The 13,229-nt window shown below is 44.9% G+C and overlaps 1 protein-coding gene across 4 annotated transcripts in view; it reads right to left on the bottom strand.

Annotated features, from left to right (window-relative positions):
- Positions 1-13,229, bottom strand: part of LOC122564238 (phosphorylase b kinase gamma catalytic chain, skeletal muscle/heart isoform-like) — a 160,993-nt gene that overhangs the window by 35,252 nt on the left and 112,512 nt on the right. For all 4 annotated transcript variants that reach the window (XM_087977588.1, XM_087977585.1, XM_087977587.1 and 1 more), the window contains one exon: positions 10,794-10,919. In XM_087977588.1, the coding sequence (XP_087833714.1) occupies positions 10,794-10,919 (126 nt within the window). The remainder of the gene's footprint in view (positions 1-10,793; positions 10,920-13,229) is intronic.

Here is a 13,229-nt window from a genome sequence, read left to right on the forward strand (position 1 = left end):
AGTGCAGTCCCTGTATTGCAGTGCTGTCCTGTGTTGCGTGCTGTCCCTGTATTGCAGTGCTGTCCTGTGTTGCAGTGCAGACCCTGTATTGCAGTGCTGTCCTGTATTGCAGTGCTGTTCTGTATTGCAGTGCTGTGCTGTGTTGCAGTGCTGTCCCGTACTGCAGTGCAGTCCCTTTATTGCAGTGCTGTCCTGTATTGCAGTGTTCTTCCATGCAGCGAAAGAACTGCGGATGCTGTAAGATCAGAGACAAAAATAGAAGTTGTTGGAAAAGCTCAGTCGGTCAGGCAGCATTTGTGGAGAGAAATCAGAGTTAATGTTTCAGGTTGAGTGTTCCTTCTACAGAACTGATGGTAGGTCTGAAACTGTTGGTTTATATGCAGCAGATAGGGTATGGGGAGGGTGGTATGGAGGAGACATTGGATGCGGGTAGAGCCCAAAGAGACAGAAGAACAGTTAGATTGACGAACCCGTGGATAACGATCTGGCTAGGACAGTGAATTGCTGTTGATGGGGACTTCTAGTGTCACTGAAGTGTGGGAGATGGCCAGATCCGGCTGAGCGCCCTGTCAGCCACAGTGCTTGGGAATCTTTGGTTGATAAAGAAGGTGGACAGTTCCCACATATCAGTCCTCACTCTTCCTTCCCACAACAGTAATAGAATCCCTCTTGTCCTTATCTAGCATCCACCAGAAGATCATTAGTAACTATTTTTGCCACGTCCAGCAAGTTATCACCAGGCACATATTCTTTTCCCTTTCCTTGCCAGCCTTCTGCAGGGACCGTTTTCTCCAGGATATTCTGGCCCACTCCTCCTTCACTCCCAACATCCCCACAGACTCACAACAGAAAAAGTGGAAGGTTGCTCTGTCATCAGTCGAGTTGTGAGAGATCAAAGAGCAAAATTCAGAATCAGAACCAAAAGATCTGCGGATGCTGTAAAGCAGAAACAGAAAGAAATATTGCTGGCAGTGTTCAGCAGGTCTGGCAGCATCTGCGGTGAGAAATTAGAATTAATGTTTTGGGTCAAGTGACCCTTCCACACAATTCTCTGAGAAAGGGGCACTCAATCTGAAACGTTAACTCTGATTTCTCTCGACAGACGCTGCCAAACCTTCTGAGCTTTTCCAACAATTTCTGAAGATGTGGAATCAGTTTGGGTGGAGGTCAGAAGGTGTGGAGAGAGAGAGCTTAGAAGCATGGTGAAAAGACAATAATCTCTCCATCAATATCAGCAAAACAAAGGAGATGGTCATCAACTTCGGGAAGCAGATCCCGGTGTGTATCAGTGGTGCTTAGGTGGAGATGGCTGAGAGTTTCCAGTTCCCAGGAGTAAATATCACCACCAAACTGTCCTGGTCCATCCATTCAATGCTATGGTCAAGAAAGCTCATCTACACCTGTACATCCTCAGAAGGCGAAGGCAATTCGGCATGTCCGTGGCATCTCACCAATGTTTAGAGATTCACTGTAGAAATCATCATAGTGTGGTATAATAACTGCTCAGCCCAATACTGCAATAAATTACAGAGAATTGTAAATGCAGCCCATCACCAAACCAGTGTTTTATTCATGGACTCCAAATATACTTCTTGCAGGCTCAGGAAGGCAGGCATTATAATCAAAGACCCCTTCCACCCAGGTTAGATTCTCTTCTACCCTCTTCCACCAGGCAGAAGATACAAAAGTTTGAAAACACATACCAATAGATTCAGGAATAGTTTCTTCCCTGCTGTTATCAGACTCATATGTTTGAGATGATCTTTCTCTGCATCCTCTCTGTAGCACTTTATTCTGCATTCCGCTCTACTACCTTGATGTACTTATGCAAGGTATGATTTGCCTGGATAGCACAGACAGCAACACTTTTCACTATCTCGGTACATGTGACAATAATAAATCAAATCATCTGTGGCAAAATAAAATTTAAGGTTGTATTAAATTGAGTGAAACACTGGACAAATCTGCAAAGACTAGAGGATTGAGCATATTTTAAGAACCAAAGAACAACAAAGAAAGAACAAAGAAAATTTAGAGCCCAGGAACAGGCCCTTCGGCCCTCCAAGCCTGAGCCGATCCAAATGTACTGTCTAAACCTGTTGGTCAATTCCTAAGCTTCTTATCCCTCTGCTCCTCACCTATTCATGCATCTGTCCAGACACATCTTAAATGAAATGTGGGTGGCACGGTGGCACAGTGGTTAGCACTGCTGCCTCACAGCGCCAGAGACCCGGGTTCAATTCCTGCCTCAAGCGACTGTGTGGAATTTGCACATTCTCCCCGTGTCTGCATAGGTTTACTCCGGGTGCTCCGGTTTCCTCCCACAGTCCAAAAATGTGCAGGTTAGGTGAATTGGCCATGCTAAATTGCCCATAGTGTTAGGTGAAGTGGGTCTGGGTGGGTTGCGCTTCGGCGGGTCGATGTGGACTTGTTGGACCGAAGGGCCTGTTTCCACACTGTAAGTAATCTAATCTAACTGAATCTACCGAGCCTGCCTCTACCATGTCTGCTGGCAACACGTTCCAAATGCCCACCACCCTCTGTGTGAAGTACTTGCCGCGTGTATCCCCCTTAAACTTTCCACCTCTCACCTTGAAAGCATGACCTCTCAATATTGAATCCTTCACCCTGGGAAAAAGCTTGTCTTTGTCCACCCTGTCTATACCCTGCCTGATTTTGTAAACCTCAACCTCCCTTCATAGCTAGCACCTTCCATACCAGGCAACATCCTCATAAACCTTCTCTGCACCCTCTCCAAAGCATCCACATCCTTTTGGTAATGTGGCGCCCAGAACTGTACACAGTATTCTAACCAATGTCTTGTACAATTTTATCATGATCTGCCAGCTCTTATACTCGATACCCTGTCTGATGAAGGCGAGCATACTATATGCCTTCTTGACCACTCTATCCACCTGTGCAGCAACGTTCAGGGTGCAATGGACCTGCACTCCCAGATCTCTCTGCTCATCAACTTTTCCCAAGGCTCTTCCATTCATTGTATAATTATCCCTAGAATTAGACTTGCCTAAATGCATCACCTCACATTTTTCTGGATTGAAAGCCATCTGCCACTTTTCCGCCCAACTCTCCAGTCTAAGTATATCCTCCTGTATTCTCTGACAGTCCCTTATGCTTTCTGCCACTCCACCAATCTTTGTGTCATCTGCAAACTTGATGATACCAACAGTTCCCTCTTCTAGATCAGAAATATATATCACAGTGGCCCCAACACTGATCTCTGTGGAACACCACTGGTCACCTTTCTCCATTTCGAGAAACTCCCTTCAACTACTACTCTCTGTCTCCTGTTGCTCAACCAATTCTTTATCCACCTAGCTAGAACACCCTGCACACCATGTGACTTCACTTTCTCTATTAGTTTACCATGGGGAATTTTATCAAACGCCTTACTAAAGTCCATGTATATGACATCAATAGCCATTCCTTCATCTAACAACTTGGTCACTTCCTTGAAGAACTCTATGAAGTTGGTAAGGCATGATCTCCCCCGCACAAACCATGTTGCTTATCACTGATAAGCTCATTCCTTTCCAAATATAAATAGATCCTATCTCTCAGTACCCTCTCCAGCAACTTCCCTACCACTGACATCAGGCTCACTGGTCTGTAGTTACCTGGAATATCCCTACTACCCTTCTTGTACAGGGGGACAACATGAGCAACCCTCCAGTCCTCCCTGTATTTAAGGATGCCACAAAGATATCTGTCAGGGCCCTAGCTATTTCCTCTCTCGCCTCCCTCAGCAACCTGGGATAGATCCCATCTGGTCCTGGGGATTTGTCCACCTTAATAACCTCTAGCCTACCCAACACATCTTCCCTATTTACGCCAATGTGATCCAGACTAATCAAACTTCTATCTCTAATCTCAAGATTCATCATGTTCCTCTCCTCAGTGAACACTGATGCAAAGTAATCATTCAGAATCTCACCCATTCTCTCAGGTTTGGCACACAGCCTTCCTTCATTATCTTTTAGTGGACCAATCCTTTCTCTCGTTACCTGCTTGCTTATTTTTTAAGAATAAAATGCTTTGAGATTCTCCTTAATTCTGCTCGCTAAAGCTATTTCATGACCCCTTTTAGCCCGCTTGATTCCCTCTTTTAAGACTTGTCCTACTCTTCCATATTCCTCCAGGGCCCGTTCTGTTCTTAGCTGCCTGGACCTTATGTACATTTCCCTTTTCCTCTTGGCTAGTCGTACAATTTCTCCTGTCATCCATGGTTTACGAATCTTGCCCTTCCTATCCATTGCCTTCAATGGGACATGCCTATCCTGCACTATCTTTAACCTATCTTTGAAAGCCTCCCACATCTCAAAGATGGACTTCCCTTCAAATAGCTGTGTCCAATCCACATTTCTCAGCTCCTGCCTAATTTTGATATAATTGGCCTTGGCCCAGTTTAGTAACCTTCCCTTAGGACCACTCTCATCTTTACCTACAAGTATTGTAAAACTTACAGAATTGTGGTCACTGTTCCCAAAGAAATCCCCCACTGCAACTTCTACCACCTGTCCTGGCTCGTTCCCCAACACCAGGTCCAATATGGCCCCTTCCCTCATCGGACTTTTGACATACTGCTCTAGAAAACTCTCCTGGACGCTTCTTATAAATTCTACCCCATCCAGACCTCTGACACTAAGCGTATCCCAGTCAATGTTGGGAAAATTAAAATCTCCCATCACCACTACTCTATTGCCTCTACATCTTTCCTTAATCTTTTTAACTACTTGTTCTTCTATCTTACGCTCACTGTTGGGAGGTCTGTAATACAGCCCCAACAATGTAACTGCATCCTTCTTATTTCTCAGCTCCACCCATAATGCCTCACTACGCAAGCCCTCCATAGTGTCCTCCTTTAGCACAGCCGTGATATTATCCCTGACCAGCAATGCAACTCCACCCTCTCTTTTACTTCCCTCCCTGTCCTGTCTGAAATGTCTATATCCTGGAACATTTAGTTGCCAATCATCATGCCCTTCCTTCAACCAAGTCTCTGTGATGGCAATAATGTCATACTCCCAGGCACCAATCCATGCCCTAAGTTCATCTGCCTTACACACTATACTCCTTGCATTAAAGTAGATGCATTTCAAACCACCAGTTCTTTTGCGCTCACCTGCTCTCTGCCTATTTTTCCCTTTATTAGTGCTATCTTCATAATTCCTACAGTCTGCAGTTTCCACCTCGCTGCCTACTTGTTTTCTCAGCAACTAGCAAAATGATTCCTGAAAATGAAAGGGGAGATAGTGGAAAATGTGAGAAAGCTCACTCACAATAACTAGAAACAGATATGAAGAGTTTGTATCAATATCTGAATAGGCGAAACATAACTAAAGCTGATCCTCTACACTTGGTCTCAAATGCACAAATGTGATATGACAACTGCTCTGCTCAATACTGCAAGAAATTACAGAGAATTGTAAATGCAGCCCAATCGATCGCAGAGTCTCTTAATAGTTGATCTCACTGCCCATCCATTCTCCATTGCCGCATCCACACTGCTGCCTGACCTTTGCTTCCAGAAACCCTGCAGCTAGAGAAACGTTCAGCTCTAAACATGTTTTGCCAGCTTGTTTCAGTTTACGTAGAACCATAGAAACCCTGCAGTATGGAATCAGGCCATTCTGCCCTACAAGTCCATACCGACTCTCCAATGAGCATCCCACCCCCCTACCCTATCCCTGTATTTCCCACAGCTCATCCAACTAACCTGCACATCTTTGGACTGTGGCAGAAAACTGGAGCACCTGGAGGAAACCCACACAGTCACAGGGAAAATGTGCAAACTCCACACAGAGCACCATCTGAGGCTGGAATTGAACCCGAGTCCCTGATGTTGTGAGGCAGCACTGCTAACCACTGAGCCACTGAACTAAGCTTGGTTCAAATGGATTCTCATTGCAAGGTAAAGTACATTTTGTGATGGCAATGCACACAAATAAATAAGCAATATACTTGGAATAGATGCGTGAAGCTGGTACATTTCAGCACTAGAAACATAGGAGGCTATTTAGCCCATCATGACCATGCAGGCTCTCTGCAACAGTAGCTCAGCTTGACTGACTCCTCTGCCCATTCTCTGCAGATTTCCCAGCTGCTTGTTAACAGGTGTGCGCAGAATAAAGAAAAATGACAAAGAACACTAGTGCACCCTAAGTCCAATATCAAAGCAATCCAAAGCGACCCGGGGCCCTGAAAACACAGATCAAAGATTGCCCTCAGGTGCCTCCACATTTGAAAGCAGTAGCAGCCTTCCAGATCTTCCAGAGGCACAGGTTGACCTGCAACGAGACCAGCAGCTGAGGGACATCATGAACTACAAGGTGAAGCAACAATGATGATCTGCAGTGTCTAAAATAAGCCAAATATGTACAACATCCAGATGGAATAGGAAAATTAATTTCTATTCACAACTGGAAAAGATCACAGCGTTTGCCTTATATGTCACCAAAATATATGATAAGCAAAAAGGATAATCTGGAATGACCCCACACAATGGTGCACAATAGATTCAAGGATACATTCCCTGAACAGCATGTTTCAGTCACGGAAACTTGATGAGCTGAAGGTTGTTTTGAAAGTTTGCGTATTTTTTTCTTAAACCAGTGCAAAAGGGAAGGGCTGGAACTCAAGCTTCATTGTGTGTTGGTCGTCATCGAGCACAATCCAAGAAACTGCTCACAGATGGCAAAATAATTAAAGAAGCAATGACAGTGACCACTGATTCTACTCAAACACTCAAAGACCAAAGAAATAATGATGGTAATTCAGAGCATGTCACTTGGCGTTTCCACTACAGCAACATAAGTGGATTCTTTTCCTGCTGGCATCTTTAGTAACTACAGCAGGTGCTGAAAATGTGTTGCTGAAAATGTGTTGCTGGAAAAGCGCAGCAGGTCAGGCAGCATCCAAGGAACAGGAGAATCGACGTTTCGGGCATAAGCCCTTCTTCAGGAATAACTACAGCAGGTCCTAAGCACTGTGAATGCCTCTCACTGCAAATTCGACATATCCATCAACATGACTAACACAGCCCACTTAATTATTTTTGTGTGCATGGTTTTTAAGGACATAACAAATAAAGAGGAATTTCTAACGCTTTTGTCACTTAAGGCAAGGACAAGGGATGAAGACAGCTACAATTAATTCAAAAGGTACAAGCTTGCAAAAAGCATTCCAATTAGGAAACTGATTTTCCATCACAACTTATGGTACACCAGACATACGTGGCACAAATGCAGGTTTTGTTGCATTTTGCAGAATGTTCCTGATTGCCCCACTTACTTTAATTACACTGAGTGATCCGCCAACAAACATCAAATAAAGGTTTCCCTTGTAATGAAAATTGTTGTTGACATTTGAGCAAGAGATTTTCAATACCTCTTGTTTAACTTGTTACTCAATGAACTCCATACTGTCTAGGATGAGCAAAACCTCTCCAACCCGATGTGCAGAACAGCCTCTAAAAACCTCGGTGCATGCTATACCACAGTCAGTCAGTGATGATTGTTACATAATTCCTAATCATCCAAAACACACTTTTGCTTTGAAAGGATAGAGGTAGATCTGTGTGTATTCACTGAGGACCTGGCAAATTTGCCTGCATTATCATGAGTAGGTGAAATGTATTTTCAGGTCTGACTAATTTAATCTTTTACTCCTAGGTAGATATAGAGCAAAGCTGCTCTTATTGGTGACCGTATTGATAGCTCTTCTTTCGGAAGGCTGTTTGTGGAATTGTCTTCCTCAGAAAAGAGGTCATGATGTATTTTGAGCAGTTGAACTAGAAATATGAGCTATCTAGGAGGGACCTCTTTCATTACTTTCAGATTAGGGACTTTATACTGAAAAAGACTACATTAATGGTTATGGAGCACATCCCTCTGGACTTCCTTACAATTATGGTGCAACAGAAAATGGAACATTTTTATAGGACATGGTGGCCCTTTCTGAACCATATAGATGCCGACTTACCAGCTATATCAGTTAGGGCCTTTGTGTAGGCATGAGGACTGTGTCTGGCAGCCCGGGGACGCCTGCGAGGAAGAATTCTAAACAAATACAGGTATGCCTACTGATGCTCCCAGTGATGGGGAGCATTGGTGGGATTGCGCTGAGTGTTGTAACAAAGTAATTTAATTTAATTTGCCTTGGTTCAGCTCGGTTTAATTTTTTCTGTTTTGATTTAGTTATTTATTGAACTGTAGTTTGAGGAGAGTACTTTTTTCTTCGAAATTGTTTGTGGAGTAGAGTAGTAGTTTGTTTTCGGTTATTCTGAAGTTATTTTATATTTGTGTAAAAAAAGTCTTCTAAATAAAAATATTTATTAAAAAAAGGAAGTAATGGTGATTGGGCCATTGTTCATAAGTTCATAAGATATAGGAGCAGAATTATGCCATTTGGCCCATCGAGTATGCTCTGCCAACTGATCATGACTGATAAGCATCTGACTGCCATTTTCCTGACTTCTCCCCAAAACCCTTCAACCCATTACCAACTAAAAATCTGTCTACCTCATCCTTAAATGTACTCACTGTCCCAGCATCCACCACACTTTGAGTTAGCGAATCCCACAGATTCACAACTCTTTGGGAGAAGTAGTCTCTCAACTCTGTTTTAAATTTGCTGCCCCTTATCCTACGACTATGACCTCTCATCCTAGGATGCCCCACAAAAGGAAGCATTCTATTGAGTATATTCAAGGCTGACATTGATAGATTTTTGATAGAGAAGGGAGCTGTTTGTTATAGAATGGATGCAGAGATGGAAGCAAAGTGGATACCACATCCAGATTAACCATGGTAGAGGTTAATGGTAGAGCAGATTTGAATTGTGAATTAGCCTATTCCTGCTTCTGAGTCCCATGATCCTTTTTTGAAAAGGTGACCAGCTGAGAGATGGGGGCAATGTTTTTGATGTAGTTGATTTGGACTTCAGCAAGGCTTTTGATAAAGTTCCACATGGGAGACTGACAACAAAGGTAGAGCCCATGGGAACAAAGGAAATTTGGTAATTGGATCCACAATTGGCTGAGTGGCAGAAAGCAGAGGAGTATAGTTGATGGTGGACCACAACCACTTGATGAAGGAGCAGTGCGCCAAAAGCTAGTGCTTCCAAATAAACTTGCTGGACTATAACCTGGTGTTGTGTCATTTTTAACTTTAAATGCAGAGGATATAGATGGGCTGGTCAAGTGTACTAAACAGCACCAAATGGAATTTAATCCAGATAAATGTGAGGTGATGCACTTGGGCAGGATAAATAAGGAAAGGAAATACATGATGAACAGTAGGACCTTCGGGAGCACTGAGGATCAGAGGGATATTGGTGTGATTTAGAAGGCATATGGGATATTTTCCTTTATTGGCTGAGGCATAGAATAAAAGTAAGGGTGGCACAATGGCTCAGTGATTAGCACTGCTGCCTCACAGCACCAAGGTCCCATGTTCGATTCCAGCCTTGGACGACTGTCTGTGTGGAGTTTGCACATTCTCCCTGTGTCTACGTGGGTTTCCTCCGGGTGCTCCAGTTTCCTCCCTCAATCCAAAGATGTGCAGGTCAGGTGAATTGACCATACTAAATTGCCCGTAGTGTTAGGTGTAGTAGTCAGAGGGAAATGGGTCTGGGTGTGTTGCTCTTCGGCGGGTTGGTGTGGACTGGTTGGGCCAAAGGGCCTGTTTCCACTGTAGGGAATCTAATCTAATCTAAAAGATCAGGGAGGTTATATGCTGCAGCTTTATAAAATGTTGGTTAGGTCACAGCTGAAGTATCGTATGCAGTTTTGGAATTCACATTGTGGAGGGATGCATTAACATTGGAGTTGGTGCAGAGGGAGATTTACCTGGATGCTGCTTGGGTTGGATAGTTTCAGTTATAAGGAAGATTGGACAGACAGGAGTTGTTTTCCTGAGGGCAGAGGGGATTGAGAAGGGACTTGATTGTGATGTATACATTTATGAGGGACAGAGATAGACAGGAAGGACATTTTCCTCTTGATGGAAGGATCAATAACCAGAAGATGTAGATTTAAAAGGTAAGAAGCAGAAGGTTTAGAGGAGATGTGAAGTAAAACCTGTCCCCAAGAAGGTGATGGGAATCTGGAACTCACTGCCTGTAAGGATGGTGAAAGCAGAAACCCTCAGAACATTGAAGCTGTATTTAGATATGCAAGACATACAAGCCTATGAGCCAAATGCTGGCAAATGGGATTAGAATAGTTAGGTGGTTGCTTTTGACCGGCGCTAACCCGACAGGGTCAAGGGGCATTTTCTGTGTTCTAGATCTTTGACTCAAAAGCAACTTCTCAAGAAACATCCTCTAAAATGACTTCTTGAGCATTTATCTCATTGATGTTTGTGGGAGCTCGTAGGTTCTGCATACATTGTCTCCATATGTTCAACACCACAACAGTGATCAATGTACACTGTGGCAGTATTCCTACTTCTGTGCCAGAAGGCCCAGCTTCACATCCCACTTGTTTCAGAGATATGTAATAACATCATGAAAAAGCTGATCAAAAATATCAACATTAATAAGCTCACTTGGCTGCAAAACAACGGATAATTCTGAGGCAGTATCGAGGGTAAGTGGACTATCCCTTTTGGTGGAGATTTCCCTTTGTGACTGTTGATAGAACTCTGAGGTTATTAATGTTCAGGGTTCCAATCTGTGTCAATCAAAGCCAATTGGTTACAATCTAGCTGCAGTGATGCTGGATCTTGGTGCTGCTGTAGTGTCCACTGTCTGGTGTTATCTTAGACTTTTACCTTAAACTTTCTGAAAGGGCTGAAATGGCGGACTTCCTCGACCACATATTGCTGGAAGAAAGGGTGTGCTAGGGCTTGATCTGCTGTGAATCGATTCTCAGGTTTCACGACCAGAAGGTGGGAAATCTATTCATTACAAAAACAAAAGAACACATTAGAACAGCACAGGCTTGACAACAACAGCATGCCTCACTATGTGCTCTTCCCTCTGTGCTCCCGCTGAATTTTATATCAAGGCCCATTTATTTTATTCTGTTATACACCAGTCATATTTTGATCTGCCTCAAAGATTGTAGTAAAACCCGTGCAAGTGGTATCCATTTGATTATGGGTCCATGCTCAATGTTTATGTCCTAGTCACCAGATAATTTCATCTCCCATTGGGATCCAAAGTAACCCCAGTTTCCTGACACCAGTCTTGACAGCACCAAGGCTGGAAATGTGTTGCTGGAAAAGCGCAGCAGGTCAGGCAGCATCCAGGGAACAGGAGAATCGACGTTTCGGGCATAAGCCCTTCTTCAGGAATGGGGAAAGTTTGTCCAGCAGGCTAAGATAAAAGGTAGGGAGGAGGGACTTGGGGGAGGGGCGTCGGAAATGTGATAGGTGGAAAGAGGTCAAGGTGAGGGTGATAGGTCAGACTGGGGTGGGGGCGGATAGGTCGGGAAGAAGATCTCAGGTTAGGAAGGCGGTGCTGAATTCGATGGATTTGACTGAGACAGGGTGGGGGGAGGGGAAATGAGGAAACTGGTGAAATCCGAGTTCATCCCTTGTGGTTGGAGGGTTCCTAGCCGGAAGATGAGGCGTTCTTCCTCCAACCGTCGTTTTGTTGTGGTCTGACGATGGAGGAGTCCAAAGACCTGCATATCCTTGGTGGAGTGGGAGGGGGAATTGAAATGTTGAGCTACAGGGTGGTTGGGTTGGTTGGTCCTGGTGTCCCAGAGGTGTTCTCTGAAACGCTCCGCAAGTAGCCGGCCTGTCTCCCCAATATAGAGGAGGCCATATCGGGTGCAGAGGATGCAATAGATGATGTGTGTGGAGGTGCAGGTGAATCTGTGGCGGATATGGAAGTTTCCTTTGGGGCCTTGGAGGGAGGTGAGGGGGGAGGTGTGGGCGCAAGTCTTGCACCTCCTGCGGTTGCAGGGGAAGGTGCCGGGAGTGGAGGTTGGGTTGGTGGGGGGTGTGGATCTGACGAGGGAGTCACGGAGGGAATGGTCTTTACGGAATGCTGATAGGGGAGGGGAGGGAAATATATCCTTGGTGGTGGGGTCCGTTTGGAGGTGGCGGAAATGGCGGCGGATGATGCGCTGTACATGGAGGTTAGTGGGGTGGTAGGTGAGGACCAGTGGGGTCCTGTCCTGGTGGCGGTTGGAGGGGCGGGGTTCAAGGGCGGAGGAGCGGGAAGTGGAAGAGATGCGGTGGAGGGCATCATCGACCACGTCGGGGGGGAAATTGCGGTCCTTGAAGAAGGAGGCCATCTGGGTGTTTTTGGAACTGGTCCTCCTGGGAGCAGATGCGGCGGAGTCGAAGGAATTGGGAGAATGGGATGGCGTTTTTACAGGGGGCAGGATGGGAGGAGGTGTAGTCCAGGTAGCTGTGGGAGTCGGTCGGTTTGTAGTAGATGTCCGTGTTGATTCGGTCGCCTGAGATAGAAATAGAAAGGTCGAGGAAGGGGAGGGAGGAATCTGAGACTGTCCAGGTGAATTTGAGGTCGGGGTGGAAGGTGTTGGTGAAGTGGATGAACTGTTCAACCTCCTCGTGGGAGCACGAGGTAGCGCCGATACAGTCATCGATGTAGCACCAAAACAGACACCTCTCTCTCTTTTGTTTTCTTTCATCTTTGAATCCTGAACACCTGCACTTGCAGTCACTCTCTTCTCAACACAGGAGGCCACAGACACTCCTTGTAGATGAAGCAGTGATTCCGCGGTACTCCTTTCAATCGAGTCTATTATATTCACTGCTCATCATGTGGTCTTCTCAAATCACACAGTCGAAACACAGATTGAGTGCTTGCTTTGTGGCAAGCCACCACTCTGTGTGCAAGCACAACACTGAGTTTCCACTGTCATTTTAATCTTCCATCTCATTGTGACATTTCTGTCCTTGACCTGCTCTCCTGTTCTCATGAAAATTGACATAGACTGGACGGACAGTCCCTCATTTTACAGCTTTCTGGACTCAACAATGAATCCACAATGTCAGGATGTAAACTCAGTTCCATCAACTTGCTTCCTTGTCTTTACTTGTTTCATCATGCTCTGTCCGACTAGCTAACCTGTAGCCTTTAGTTTCCTTGTTCCTTTTCCTGCCAACATCACCATTCCTTTCGGCCCTGGCAGACTAATGTGTTCATCATTCAATTTTCCATCCGATCACAGACCTTTCATTTATCCTTGTCCTGTCCACCCCTTGCTCAAAATCAATGCTGCTTCAAAC

Source organism: Chiloscyllium plagiosum, unplaced genomic scaffold, assembly GCF_037043375.1.
Source record: "Chiloscyllium plagiosum isolate Xiang-an unplaced genomic scaffold, Cpla_swu_hap1 HiC_scaffold_31, whole genome shotgun sequence".
Taxonomy (NCBI): domain Eukaryota; kingdom Metazoa; phylum Chordata; class Chondrichthyes; order Orectolobiformes; family Hemiscylliidae; genus Chiloscyllium; species Chiloscyllium plagiosum.